Raw genomic sequence first — 15,652 nt, forward strand, 5'->3', positions numbered from 1 at the left:
GGTACTCTTGTTGAAAATCAAAATATTCAACAGTTTTCGAGAAAATTGAGATTTAATAAATCGGTGGATGGTACGATTCATAAACATCAAATTTAAAACTGCGTTGGCTTTGAAATGAAACATTAAATGTATTTGACATTTTCGTACATCGAAGAATAATAAACTATAAATATTACAATTAAAACCCAGTTAACACATTCTCAAAGTATCCACCGTTGGCCTGTACACATGCTCGCAGCCTTTTCTGCAAAGAAAACATTGTTCTCGGTTGATGAAGTAATTGTTGGAAAGCCTGTTGAACACGGTATTGTAGATCTTCTAGGGTCTCTACTGGAGTAGAGTACACATTACTTTTTAATTGTCCCCAGACGGTAAAATCAAGTGGGTTTAAGTCTGGGGACCTAGGAGGCCAATGAATGGGTGCATCAATGCCACGACCGATCCATCTGTTGGGAAAATGAGTATGCAGCCATTGCCTAGGCTCTCTACCATAGTGAGGAGGAGCTCCATCATGCATAAACCAAAGTCTTCGCCTTGTTTCAAGGGGAATATCTTCAAGGAACTCAAAAAAATCATTCCGCAGGAATGCGCAGTACCTATTTGCATTTAAATTTTCCGAAAAAAAATGGTAGCCAATAATTCTATTACTTAAAGTTGAAGCCCAAACATTAATTTTAAAAGAATGCTGGTAATGCGTAACTCTGGTTGCTTTGGGATTTTCTTCTGCCCAAATATGTGAATTGTGCGTGTTAAAAATACCAGCCCGTGTGAAAGTAGCCTCATCTGTGAATATGATCCTTGACATAAAAGTTGGGTCATTGTCATTTTGGGCTAATAACCATTCAGAAAATTCTAGTCGAGGACCGAAATCGTCTGGAAGAAGTTCTTGTACCTGGCGCAGATGAAACGGGTGAAGTTGTTGTTCTTTGACAATTCTCCATGCTACTGCAGGTGAAATATTTGTTTGCAGTGCTACTCGTCTAATACTAATTGCGGGATTATTTTGCAAAATTTCTAAAATTTCTTCCTCCTTCCTAGCTGTTCTCACTGTACGCCTTCGTCCAATATTACTTCCTTTGGGTTTGATGAACCCAGTTTCACGACAACGCCTTTCAACTGCTAAAATTGTTCGTCGATTTGGACAGTTCCGATTAGGAAACTTTTCCGCATATCGTCGGACAGTTTCTTGACTATTTCCATAGCACTCACCTAATGTTAACAACATATCTGTGTACTCTGCATTAGAAAAAGTATTCATTTTCTTTAACAATAGTTGAAATAACAAAATGTTCGGGAACGAAAAACCACTAAACTTTATTAATAAATGTTGTTATGTACGCAGGTGTGAAACAAATTTTTCAGTTTCATTTCAAAGCCAACGCAGTTTTAAATTTGATGTTTATGAATCGTACCATCCACCGATTTATTAAATCTCAATTTTCTCGAAAACTGTTGAATATTTTGATTTTCAACAAGAGTACCTTTTTTGTGTAAAAATCTTCAAATTTAATATTTTTCTTATAAAATCGCCAATAAAATAAAGTACAAAAAAGTATAGACACTTTTTAAGCACTACCCCCCCGTGCTATCCGCCCCTGCTAAAATGTAGCAATTTCCTTCTAAAAATTCAGAAAGAGCACAAAAAGTTGCAATAAGGTATAAAATTTCATTACTTAATCTCGAATAGTTTCGAAAATATTTATAAAAAACCATAATCATAAACCAACTTTTCACACCCTGTATTTCGAAAACGAAGCGTTTTTCGATATAGGTTTATATGAAGTTTTCGTCATGTTTTAGGACCTAGAATACGTAGTTGAATTTATGGTACTACGTTCAGAAACACCTTGTATATGGGTAAAAAAACCCTTACGGGATGACTATTACCTACAATTTTTATTCCATTATTTTAATCAAAAAGAAAGTTATTTTAAAAAATATCCAAATAATAGAACTCTTTTGGAGGACCATATCTCAGTAATGGTTCTCCTTTGGACTAATGTTTATAGGAACTTTTTTTATTATTTTTGGCTCTACATTCATCTCTTTAAGTTTTGTACCAACTTTTCTAAACATCCTGTATATGCTCAGAATTCAAAAATTAGTGGTGTCTTTAGTGGTTTGATTAGAGATATTAGCAGAAACACAACTAATGATAAGTTTTTAAAAGTTATTTTTATATATACAAATCATAAATAGTTTTACGAATTTTGCTAGTGTCTAAAGTTAAGTCATGAATGACTTTCCTTACCCTATTACGTTTTTTCTTGGGTGATATGAGTGGTTCGCTAGATTTCATTGTTTTGGAAATTACCACAATACTAGAATGTTCCAAGTTAAGTGCTGTAGCTATACTCTGTAAGAATATTTGTTTACCAAGTTTTTTAATTAACTTTTTAATTTTAATAATATACGCAGAATAAAATTAATTCTTGTACAGAGGTTAAAGGCAATAAGGAATCGTTATCTCGCTCCAGTTCAAAATATTGAATTAAAGATGGAACGAGTTGTTTACATCGACTATTTAACTGTTTCGACATTATTTCGCAGATTTGTTCTTAAAAGAAGAAATTTTAATGTAAAACAATAATGAGTCTAGAGAAAATAATCGAAAAATAAGAAATACACAAAAAGCAAATTTTTCGTTCAAAATTTTGAAAATTTATGTCCACGCTCTGCATTAGGTTGGCCCGAAAACGGGACAACTAGGCACGCAAATCGCATTGCAGTGAACAAAGATAAAGCTATATTTATTGTATTGTTGACAACAATTAATTCTCATTTGAGACATCAGTCTGCTTTTATAGTAAACGAACTTTAGGCTCTAATAACCTTATCTGAGTCCGAAAATGATATAACACAAAACGAAAAGTTTTCAAACGTTACGGTTTAGGGCAAAATGTTATTTTACCACTCTGCTCGCCTCTCTTTTCTATTAGATCACAGAGATAAATTTTGAATTATAAACAAAGATTAAAACTATATTCCTGTATGTTAAATGTGAGAATATTCCCATTTGCTCCTTCATGTTCCAGTATTAGTAATTATCTGTACATGATACCTACATGTCTCTGTTTCACACGCCTTGCACGAATCTGTCCTTGACAATATCATTGAAATTGTTTGTTTCCACATAAACAACGATTGGGTCTAATTCCTGCAAAGGATCGTCAATGATATTTCTCTATTTTAGATTGTACAAAGTTTAAAACTTTTTTTAGCAATTTTAAATGACAGTGCCTGTGACTATCTTTAAAAAAATCCCCACACGCCCTTGTCTTGATTTGTGTCCTTAGAGACTGTTAGGACTTGACCTTTGCCAGGATTATGTGAGCTTGCATGTATTTTGCAGATTCTTGAAATTTTTAAATATGCTGCCATTCGCCACTTCATCTTCCAGTACTTTCGATTTCCATTATAGGAAAACCCCGCATATTCTTTTCTTTCACGACATCATTTAGCTCATTTTTTATCATATAAAAAAGGCCCCCCGTATCTTTCAGATTCTAGAAAATTGTAAATACTTATGCTCCCTTTTGCAACTTCCTGTGCCAGTACTTTGGATTTTCTTTACATGGAACGTCGAAGGAAACTGTCTTTCACAGCATCATTTGACTAACTTTTTCCATGTGAATAGAGATTTGGGCTACATTTCTGCAAACTTTTAACGAGACTATGTGTATCTTGCATATTCCAGCAATAATAAAAGCTGTTCTTCTTTAAAACTTGTCCCAGTGCATGTAACTGTTATTTTTCGTGGCCCCCCTTTGACGTCGTCCCTAAGCTGATTTATTTTCTTATGAACAAAGGTTAGGACTTTATCCCTGCCAATATTCAGTGAGGCTGCCTGCATCCTGCAGATCCTAAAAACTTGTAAATACCTATGCTTTTATTTACAACTTCCTGTTCCAGTTCTTGTGACTGTCTTTGTGTGCCTCACTTTAGGAAAGATAAAGTTGAATGATATGAAATGAATTACTTAGCTTAATTTTGAGCAAACTGCGCAGTATTTCACGTCACCTCTTGCCTTTATATTAGAAATATCCGTGTAACCATCTCTTGTAGTTTTTCAACCTTCATTGTTCCGCACCTTCCCCGGGGAAAAGCAACGTAGGAATGAAGATTAAGTTCCCATCCCTTGAGTGTTGTTTCTAATAAATTGTTCGAGTATCTCTCACCCCGAAACTTTAAAAGTCCTAGCAATAATTTTTCATACTGACAGGCAAGTTTTTAATCCTCCTCGGATATAACGCGGTCCGGGCAAAAACCACGTACATCCAGGCACAATGCAAAAGGGCTTCCAAGGGAATGTATTCCAGACAATAATACATCGCAGCTTCCTTAATACACTTCCTGGGAACGCGGCCTCATGCATTTTCATTCCTGTATTAATTTAAAGTTCACCCTGTTTTCACTGCCTGAAAATTCAATTTTAATTTCTAATAACGTGGAATTGTTCCACTGCTCTTAATTAAACACTGTATTGTTGTTTTTGTTCCAATTTCGAGTTTTGACGACTTCTAATTGGTTTTTCAAATATTTGCACTTTAAGTCGGTTTAAATCAACTTGACAAAAAGAAGAAAAGAAGAAAAAATTTCGAACCATTTCAATACAAGCTTTGTTCCAAATTAAACAATTGTTGGATGAATAAAAGTACTATGAGTAATGGGAAGAATAATAGCCAATTCCGCACTATCCACACTGTCGTCGTTTTACAGCTCGACCTTAAATTCATTTCGTAAAACACTGAGGCCCTGGCAATGCTTAACCTAAATTGGAATGCAAATGAACCTTTATAAACGGATGGAGCAATCCCAGGAAAGGTTTAGGACCTTGTTTATAAAATATATTTAAATGAGAAATAAGAGGGGCTTGTTTGCGGCCCAATTGTTACATTCGCACAATTTCTAAGAAATGTGCTTTTGTAATGGTAGGGGAATTTCGTAGCTCCGAACAGGCGTAGAAGATCAAACTCACATGCGAATCTTAAAATATTTATCAAAATAAGATTCGAATAAAATTTACGTTCTTAAAAGATACAGTAATAAAATTACGGAGGTTTCCCCAATATAATTTTAACACATCTTGAAAATGTGAAATAGTTTCTTCGTGTTGTTAACATTTTCAAATTTTGCCTTTGATAATATACACTATCTTCTATAAGTATTTGCCCACCTCACGATTTTGATCTAATCACATTATATCTTAAGGTTTACACTACAGATATTATTTAAAACTTATTTTGAATATAAATTGTCTTTATTTCCAAACTTAGTCTTAAACATTAGCCTCATCAATATGACCACCTTTAATTTTTATAACTACTGCACATAACCGTGGAATTATTTCAAATAACTTTATTAGTGTTTCACTTGATATTAAACGCCATGCTTCTTGCAACATCCTTCATAGAGATTTCTGAGATGATGGACGCTCGCTTCTTATCCTACTGTTGAGTTCATTCTACAATAATTCAATGGGATTAAGGTCAGGCGACTGTGGTGGCCACTCCATCATCTCAAGTTCATTTTCGGTTTTTAATTGATTTAAATAAGATTTGCACAGTTTGGAGTTATGTTTCGGATCATTGTCCTGTTGGAAAATAAATTTCTGTCCGAAAATACGGTGTCCAGAGGGTAATATTTGTTTCTTAACAATTTCCAAATATTGTTCTTTTTTCATTATTTCATTAACTTTATATATTTATGATTAGATGAAAAATTTAAGGTGGGTAAATACTTATGGAAGGTAGTGTATAAATTTCACTTTCCGTATTTAGATTAAGAACATTGATGATTGTTAATCCTTTTCAATAAAACTCTAATATGATATATTAGAGTAGAGAATAAATATAAATTGCAGGTTTCATAGCAGATTTCTCAGAGTTCTCAACTCTCTAGACTTGCTTTTGCAGAATTTACGGAAGATGGTTACGATAATTTTTTAGTCTATTCCTTGTTTTGTTTAACCTCGATTTGTTCTATAAACCCCCACAATTCATGGCAAACCACTAGTTAATTCCCCCTATCGTAGAAAAGTGTACAACGGCTTAGTTCATTTGGAAACAATTCTGCGATGACATTACAGCGACGGCGATGTTTCCAAAAAAGGCAATCAACATAAGTACTCTCAAATGGGCAACTGGCACGTACAGGATAGTCTGCTGTTTCTGGCTCTGCTATTAATCAAAGTTTTTAGAGCCAATCCAGCATATTCCAACCATCTGAACCAAGGTCAATGTGTTTCAGTGGCTTTTTATTAGCACGTCATTAATTTTAGGATTAAATCTGTGAAAGACTTTAAGTAAAAATATATATATATAAACAGCAAGTGATTCCTTATGTAGATTCAAATTATTTTAGAGCGTAAATTAGTAGCTTCCCACTTCACCGCCCAAAACTTTTTCAACTCGCACCCCTAACTATTTATTTTTTGAAGTTTGAACTCCTGGAACTCGGGAGCTTTCTTGTTTAATGCGTCTTTCCGTTTTCTTTCCCGGTTTTCGAGTTATTCGGATAAGTAACAGAGAAACCACTTTATTTTCATTATTATTATCTGGACTTTAAATAAAAATTCATGAAACATTGAAATTTTTTATGGTGAAATCATGTGTCTTTCTAGATACTTTTGCAAATTACCTGAATTTGACGACAGATACTAAAAAAATTGAGACAAAAACTTTATAAATCGAATACGTATTCATTGACAAGAAAAAGTTTTGGGTGATGAAAGGATCCTAAATCTTTAAAAAGTAGTCCTGTAGATTCCTACGATCATATCGCATGACTAATGAAAAAGGCAATAAAAGATAATCTACGTTTAATATTTTCGATTAGATACCTGAAAAGTGCGGGAGCTAGAAGAAAATACAAGAGAATTTTTTTTTTGAACATCCTGTGTCTATAACAAACTACATACTTGTATATAAACTTTTAGGTTTAAAATCATGGAGAGATGCACTATCTTAAAAAATAGCGTAGTATTATGAAAGACCCTGTATACGTATACCAAAAACGGGTCATATACACTTAGTAGTTAAGACTTTGAGACCCATGAGTCTGACGTCGTCTCTGCTGGAAAATTTGGAAAAATCATAGATTTGTATATTAGCAAAGCGTGTGTGTAGTTCCCTTTATTTTTCCCGCCCATCCCAGGCTACGCCCGCACGTGCGTATATTTTCTGACATGCGCAGCATTATAAATGTGTACCTATTTGGTACATAGATATGTTTGATAAAGCCAATAAGCAGAACCATGTGCAATCGGGTCGTCTTATCTGACCTTTCCATTTCTGCTTCAACGCCCTATTTATTTTGTGGATTTGCTACTAACTTTTCCTACATTAATGTTGTGTACATTTGTACCCCGCGTGGGCAATTTCGTATAGAAAAATAAACTATAAAACTATTTCTTTTAACTTGAATACTTTGTATATACCAAAGTTAGCGAAAAAACCCAGGAGTTTTGTTTATCGGCTAGGGAAAATATCTTAATGACGGCAATTTTTAGAACATATTATGTTTATTGATGAAGCAACCTTTACTACTAATGGAGTAGTTTCATTGCAATACCTTCGATATTGGTCTGATAATAATCCAGAATGGGTTATTAACCGTAAAAGCGAGTATTCGCAAAAAGTAAACGTGTGGTGCAGTATTCTAAACGATATTCCTATAAGACTTTTCTTTTTGGATGGAAATTTAAATGGTCCAAATTTTCTAGAATTTCTTTAGCAAGAATTGATGAACGCTTTGAACGATTTGCCAATTGCTTATTTGAGAAACCATTATTTTCAATTAAAGGACACTTCTGTTCATAATTCCGCTTGTGTAAGATATTTAAATTTGTATTACGGAAATAAATGGATAGGCCGTAATAGTCCATTAATCGAATGGCCTCCTAGATCTCCCGATCTTACGTCCTTAGATTTTTTCTTGTGAGGCACGATAAAAAATAAAGTTTATAAATCGCGTCTTTGCAACATTGAAGATCTTCGAATCCGCATATATGTATAAAGCTTGTGAAGAAATAATTCCACAACAATTGAAAAATTTCTAAAGGAACATTTTGAAAAAATACCATAATTGTGTTGAATTAAAGGGTGGGTTAGTGGAAGCTTCCTAGAGTTAATTTATTAGTCTATTTATTTTATTTGTTTGTTTTTACGGCTATCTTGATAAAGTAATATTGTTTGCAACTGTAAAACAAATTTCTCTGAAGGGGTTAATAATTGTTACTTTTTTATTAAATTTGGTACGCACCTATTTTAAAGAATGCTGAATTCAATAGGGTGCTTATTTTTTTCTGAAAAACAGCATAAAACTTTTTTACGATTTTTGACATAAAAAACAAGTTATAGTAGGCTTTGGTCGGATGAGTTAGAAAACACTTTTAACAGCATAAATAGAGCTTTTTATTTTCTATCTTCTGAGTCTTAGTTCTGTGAAATCGAGTTATAAATACAAAAGTTTCAGGGGTATTTCCCTCTTAGATGGGTCACACCGTACTGATGTATCTGGATGGGTCCAAAGGTTCTAAAAATTTTACCTATATTCTTCCCTACTATGAATTTTATAGGTTATTTTTTGACTTTTTTCATTTCTGATGCTCAAATCGGATTCCATTTTAGTGTTAGAAAACTCTTATTATATACTATAAATAAGTTTAAAATGCATCATCAAAGGCAACCGTCTATCTGAAAATCCAAAAAATAACCATATGTCTGCAGGGAACATGGGGCCAAAAGAGGGTGATTGGCGACAGCTGCTGATTCAGAACGTCCAACCAAAACTTCTCGCCACTCAAAAATCCATATAACAAATATTTACATATTTATTATGGCGGTTTATATGCAGAGAGACAGGGATCCCAAAAAGGAAATGGGAAACATACGACTAGATAAAGGAATACTTGATACTGGCAGTTGAAAATTTATGGAATTCATTCCATTGAAATGGAAATGTCGGCATAATTTTGACTGACCGATGTTAATATTTAACGTCATATTTTATATCAAGAGGTAAACAACTAAATCAAAGGGGAGGTTTCGCTTTTGTTTCTTGTCAAGGCTTCCGCCCTTTAATAATTAAAATTTCCCTCTACATTCCTGGAAGACTGAAATTTCCTTTTATGTCATCACCAGAGACTTTGAGCAAAAATAATACTTCATAAACAGTTTTATTAGCAGTAATAACTCTCAGTAACTTTTGAATATAGCCAGCGTTTTGGATTCATAAATGTTGAATATCCACAAAAAAGCTACGAGCAATGAAATTGCATGTCGCCCTTTCTTGTTCTTGGGAATATGACGAGGAATAAAATGAGCCATTTTGTTCCATAGCAAAGAGTGATGGATTATAGAGTTTACTCAATTTTTTTGATATTATTTTGTGGCTAAAGTAACGAGTTTAGTTCATTTATATTGCAGAAGCAAAAGCAGTCATAGAGGGTCATTCGGAGAAGTATCTCAAACCAGGCAGCGGGTTGCGGCTGCAATGTATGGTTCTGCAGAGTACGGAACCACCAGCTTATGTATTTTGGTAAGGAAGTTTTTAATTATTACGACTCATTCGTGCATTAAGATTCATAACTAAACATTTTATAGATAATTCATATTTGCCGAATAAACTCTTCAAGAGTTTCAAATATTGAGAATAACCTTGAATACATGACAATATGATGGCACTATATGGAGAATGTCAGAAAAATAATGGTACAAATGAGTACTGGGCGCTAAATGGTAAAAAATGGAGCGACTCACCTAACTACACACACTACAGGGTGTTAAAATACTTTTTTTAGTTCAGGTTAATAGGGCAATGCATCGGAAATAAAATTGAAAATATCTCGAAAACCGTTAGAGATACGATTTTCTTTGCAGGTACCTTTTGGACACAGGAGCATCAAAATTATTAGAATTCACACAAATATTAAACTTATCGATAATGAAAAAAAATTATGTATCAACTTAAAATAAATCTTTTAAATGAATTTGTCGTACCCAGAAACTTCCCTAAAAACAATTTCAAGTCTGTAAATCAAAAACCGTGATATTTATTTCCAATTTACAGAATTAAAAAAAACTACATCGATACCCTCTGAAAGTTGAAACTTTGAATCCTGTCAAAGAAGGGATACAAGCAAATTTTATAAGGCAAGATTAGCTCCATTCTTTTATCCGCTAGTATGTAATTGAATCAATGTTTCTGGGATACCCTATATAGTATACAGTCTCTAGACTGCAACTTCAATCAGGGTGCAGAAAAATATTACTTCCCCAATTTGTTAGGTAAATCACTATTTTGTTGTCAATCAAATCATCAAATTTCAATCAAATGTAAATTAATTTTTTCAACAACAAATTTAAATATTTAACTGAATTTTCCGGAAGGTTTCTATAAAATAAAGTGAGAATTGGTTTTCTCTGTTTTTTTCATCTAGCGGTAGGTTTTAGGACTTCGTTTTTTTTTGTAAAGATTTTCGTTTGTAAATGGAAATTTTAGCGAGATTTTACTCCATAAACGCACCTTTTAATCATTCAAATTTAAAATTTCATTAAGCCCTGTTTCGAATGATTCTCAAAAATATATAACTATATTCCTATGTCCTATAGAGCCATTTGACTTTTAGTACAAGAAGGGTTAAAATGTAATTCTTTGACTACTGAGGAAGAGCATGGTATCAAAAACAGAGCAGATAACACTCTATTTCTTCCATTTCCGCGGAATTATTGCCAGTTTCACAAAAAGTGCCAGATACCTAAAATAGTCTTTCCTGACATATTTCATTTAATGTTTTTGTTTTTTCTTCGTTTTGTTTTGGATATGTATAGACGATACCTCATGTAATAAGAAATATTTCGAATAATCTATAAATTCACTTCAGCGCAAATATATTTCTCATATACGTATAACCTGCTCTGGGAAATCATTATCTCTTGAATAATTCAGTATAAGAATTATTTATTCTTCTGGCACGCCATTTCTCACTGAAACTTGAAATATTTATAATGACATCAAAGACTTCCCATTTCAGAAAAAAATAAACTTATGAATAACGCCATAAAACCAATTCATTCCAAAAATTTTTCTGGGAAGCTTTGCAAAAATTTCCTGCAGTTTGATCAGAAAGAGCTATTGTTCCTTTAAAAACTAGTTTTTTCTAATTTTTATATAAAATAAACCTACAGTTTTTGCAATGGAAACGTATTTTACTTCGCAACTACTTTATCCTAAATACACCTAACTGATTCTGGAAAGTAAGATATTTCTGACATTAGTTATTGTGGAAAATTCTCATTGAATTTGGCCTTCTATTTCACAGGTACCATAACAATAAAATGATCAACTACGATACTGATATGGGCATCAACGTGACAACAGAGTTAAGTGAAAAGAGCAGTACCCTGACAATCACCAGTGCTGGTACCAAACACACGGGAAACTATTCGTGCGTGCCCAGCAACGCGCAGGGCGCCAGTACTTATGTACACATTTTAAATGGTAAGTTCCTTTTGCATACATTAACTAGTCACGAATTCAACTTATAAAGAATCAAGGAAAAGAAATTACAGATCTCCAAGAAACGCTAAATTAATGAATCTTCTTAACATCTCCGTTCCAGTGTTCCTTCCAATGGAACAATAAGAATAACGTGGAAGCTTTAAGCTCAAGAGCTCTTTGAAGTTTTAAGTGAAAAAGAATTATAACTATGAATAACATTTCCTCTGAAAAGGAGTGCGCAATAAATTTTAAAAGATAAAAGCAAATTTCATTTTCTTAAATAAATAACGACATTTTAGTTCGAATTATTGCCCAGTACAAGGGGATTTAATTAACGTCATCCCCACGCATATTGAAGAAAATCTAAGCTCTAGATATTAAAACGCGTACCTCTGTGCTTATGCAAAAGCATTCTTTACATACAAAAGTCTGTGAAATAAAATATACGGCATGTAAGAGCTGCTTTGGAAAGAAAATTGTGAAAGCGTCAGCTCAAATACCAAAGGTTGAATTTATTATGTAGGGACAACGTTCAGAGCGAATTTTTTTCATGTTTTATGTGTATTTAATTATTACCTTAATTAAGAGTTTATTTTTGAAAAGGAGGGTTGGAATTTTTTGTAGTTTCATTATGTATAAAGAGCAATTTTGCCTCCGGAATGAGAATAAGCTTAGCAGACCCCTGATGGAGTTTTATTTCACAGAGGAAGTCATAACTGCTGTCCCATTGTAAAAAAATGCTTTTTTTTTTGTTTTATGAAACATGAAAAGACTGCATAATTCAAATAGAATAAAATGTAGCATTTCATTCACAAAAAAGGTTATAATTTATTTACTGAACTAACCATTTTTTGTGTAACTTAGATGGGACTTCCTCCTTGCACCGACCAAAGATAAAAGGCTACAGTTCCGGCGTTAAATGAATGCAGATTTTTTAATTTTCTCGTTGCATTTTTCCTTTGATGGCGCGAGAATTCTTTAAATTTATGGAAATTGGAGGCTCTTTGAGGTTTTTTTATTGAAAACCCTACATAAGTTTTATGTCAGGTGGTGCTGAGATTAAATTACAGACCGTCGCCAGACGCTACCACAAAGGACGGTTTTTATGATTGCGTAATTTGAAAAAGAAAAATCGTTTTCATATAAATTAGAATAATTGTCACAAATTAGCAAATTAATTAGAAAAGTCATGGTGAACATGTATTTTCATACAAAAACCTACGTTTTTCCGTAAAGGATTTTTCGACACCAATGTCAATCTTCGAAATTGTCCGTATATTTCTACGCAATTACAATTTGTTATACAGCGCTTGTAAAAAGTATTGCAACACGTTTATAACTTTCATAAATACGATATTTTAAAAAAATGCTTAAAGACGTATAATTTTATTAAAAAAAGGCATTTAGTGTATTGTTTTCGATATTCAAATTTTCACACCTATCTAGCTGCCCTTAGCAAATGTTTTATTTTCAAATAGAAAGGTACCCATTGCAGTATATCAAATAAAAGATAATTCAATAAAGTATACAACGGTATACTGAGAACTAAAATTGGATGTATAGTTAAATTAAAAAATTAAATTAATAGGTACAAAACGAAGTCACTCACTATTCCATGAAATAAAATTGAAATTCCTACAATAAATAGTGAAATTGGTCTCCAGTAACAATTTGACAATGACTCAGTTCTTCCGCGAAATATTTTATGCAATTATCCAATATTGCTCCTGTTATTAATTCTAATTTTGTTTGAATTCTAAGATGTTAATTATCTCAATTGTCCAAGGTCAACAGTTTGACCTTAAAGTCCAAACCGTTTAAGTTGCTAATAGAGACTTTCATTCTTCATAAATCTCAGAATGTCCCCAACTAGAGCTTTTTTGACTACTAAGGACATAAAATGGATTTTCCGAATTTCCAAAAGATTCTTGAAGCGTCTGTTCTTTCAAGTGGTCATAACACGTTTGTTACACATTATCAAATCTTTGATTAACGTCCAGATGTCTGTTAGAAAAAAAGAGCAGATTATCTGAGAGCTCGAAATTGATGCGGACGTTGAATGCTTTCGTTGAATGGGAGAAGTTTCAAGCTTCGCTAACTTTCTAGGAGATATTTAATGAAGCAATTGTTAGAATGAGGAGAATACCATAATTACTGTTCTTGCCTTAATCAGCAATGGAATGTAATGAAATGGGAATAAATGCGACTTGTCTTTTTTGATGTTATACAGGATGTCCCGGAAAATGAGTGTACAACGCTTGATCAAATATTCTTTAAAAAAGGCATTCTAGGAAAACTTACTTATATCCAATGTTGTTCGTAAATGAAAATTTGTATTTTTGTTACCCCCTGTACGAATAACTTCAATTTTTTCTCTTCCACTAACTGACTTTATTTTGAAACTTTTTCGTCTTTCGTAAAATTTTGGCTGAATATACAGCTTGTGTGTAAAAAAATTATTTATGATTCCTTGCAATTCATCACCGTTGTTTAATCAGGATGAAAACATGGAAAAAAAATTCTAAATAACTACCAACTTTGTTAAATTATTCTAACAAATGTTTAAAATGTTGACCGTTTTCTTGAATACATAAATAAATTTATTTTAAAAAAATTTTCTGTACTTTGGGGGTCGTGTCGGCCTTTTTTTAAAGTTGTTTTCACAACAATACTAAACTGTATGTTTAATGAAAATTTTAAACGAGACAAAAAAGTTTCAAAATGAAGTCGGCTAGTAACAGAAAGAAAATTAAAGTCATTTATACCAGGGGTAACAAAAATACAAACTTTTTTTAAGAACCAGATGTTATTTTTAGTATTTCCTTCCTTTCAAAAAAGACCCCGCTTACTTTAAAACATGCCAATTAATGTAGTAACTCTTTCTTCCAAAATTAGTGAAAAGCGATAAAACTGTTTAACAGTTATTTTGGAAAAACAATTTGAGAACTTTGGTGTTTTATCATTTTCAGAGACATGCTGTATAATATACCAGGCATGAACCTGGAAAATAAATTTAGATTGACCTTATACCTGCCGGGATATATTAAAAGGAAATCTCAACTTCTTAGTCAGTTTCACCTATACGTCGACCAAACCGAGTTTTCCCATTTGCCCTTTACTAATATTTATTCGTCATGGCAAAATGATTTATTCGTACGATGGAACGTTCCAAATGGCAAACTCCTTCAAGTACATCGTCACGTCAATCCTGTCAGGGCCGGTATACGTGAGCCGATTTATTTAATACGAGAAGCACAAAGTTTAAAAAGCAGGAGAATATTGAAAGGAAACGCCTCAAATAAATTTTCTCATTTATATCGGTGAAACACAAAACCGTAAAGGTATATTTACTGTTCATTTATTCTTGTTTAGTGGCAATTTTGTCAGTAACCAGAAACCGTGACGCTAATAAATTTCAGCGGGTAAAATCTCAAGCCCTTCGTGAAAACAAATTGCTGCAAATAAACAAGGCGCTCAGTAATCTGCAAAAAATTATTGGTCGGGAACTAGAGCCATGGAAATCGATAGGGTACAGTGTTTGCTTCCATCTAACTTGAGGTTATTTATTTCAGTTGGGAAAGCTCCAGGCGATTAGTCTTCGGGTGACACAAACTCTCTTTCGAACTTTGACTTCAAATTCCTACAACAAATTCAACGCCATTTTGAACATGGTGACACTACTCGGAACAGGGTAATTTCCTTTGAAGGTTATAGAGGAAGATCGAGGAATTAATTCAACTGAAAAGCTTAATACACTTCATTAAGAAATTATACGAAATAGTTTAGATTTCTGCCGCAGCGATATTCACAGCCAAGTTGCAAATGAGGCTGCAAAGTAAGTTAAGGAAGCAAATTTGCGTTTTCACCGAGTGAAACACATAATTTTTTTTTCAAATTTTTGATAAGCATATTCTTGCCTAAAAAGAGTTGTGTTGCGATATTTGACATTTAAAGAGAAGGAAAATGAAACTTTTTTAGTAGGTTTTCATTTCTTTAGTGTTAGTTGTTTAAAAGTGAATGTCTCACATTTTATACCTGGTAAGTCGGGAGGATCGTGCCAAACTTCAGGAGTGCATTGAACATGAAAAATAAATGTAAAAAAACTAAAATGTTGTTATCTGATTTTCATTCGTTTACAACTTATAGCGTA

The 15,652-nt window shown here is 33.0% G+C and overlaps 1 protein-coding gene across 1 annotated transcript in view; it reads left to right on the forward strand.

The window, feature by feature from the left end:
* Positions 1 to 15,652, forward strand: part of LOC136413817 (limbic system-associated membrane protein-like) — a 252,321-nt gene that overhangs the window by 221,208 nt on the left and 15,461 nt on the right. The window contains exons 7-8 of the mRNA XM_066397542.1: positions 9,429 to 9,540; positions 11,324 to 11,502. Coding sequence (XP_066253639.1) covers positions 9,429 to 9,540; positions 11,324 to 11,502 — 291 coding nt within the window. The remainder of the gene's footprint in view (positions 1 to 9,428; positions 9,541 to 11,323; positions 11,503 to 15,652) is intronic.

Source organism: Euwallacea similis, chromosome 15 (assembly GCF_039881205.1).
Source record: "Euwallacea similis isolate ESF13 chromosome 15, ESF131.1, whole genome shotgun sequence".
NCBI classification, from domain to species: Eukaryota; Metazoa; Arthropoda; class Insecta; order Coleoptera; family Curculionidae; genus Euwallacea; species Euwallacea similis.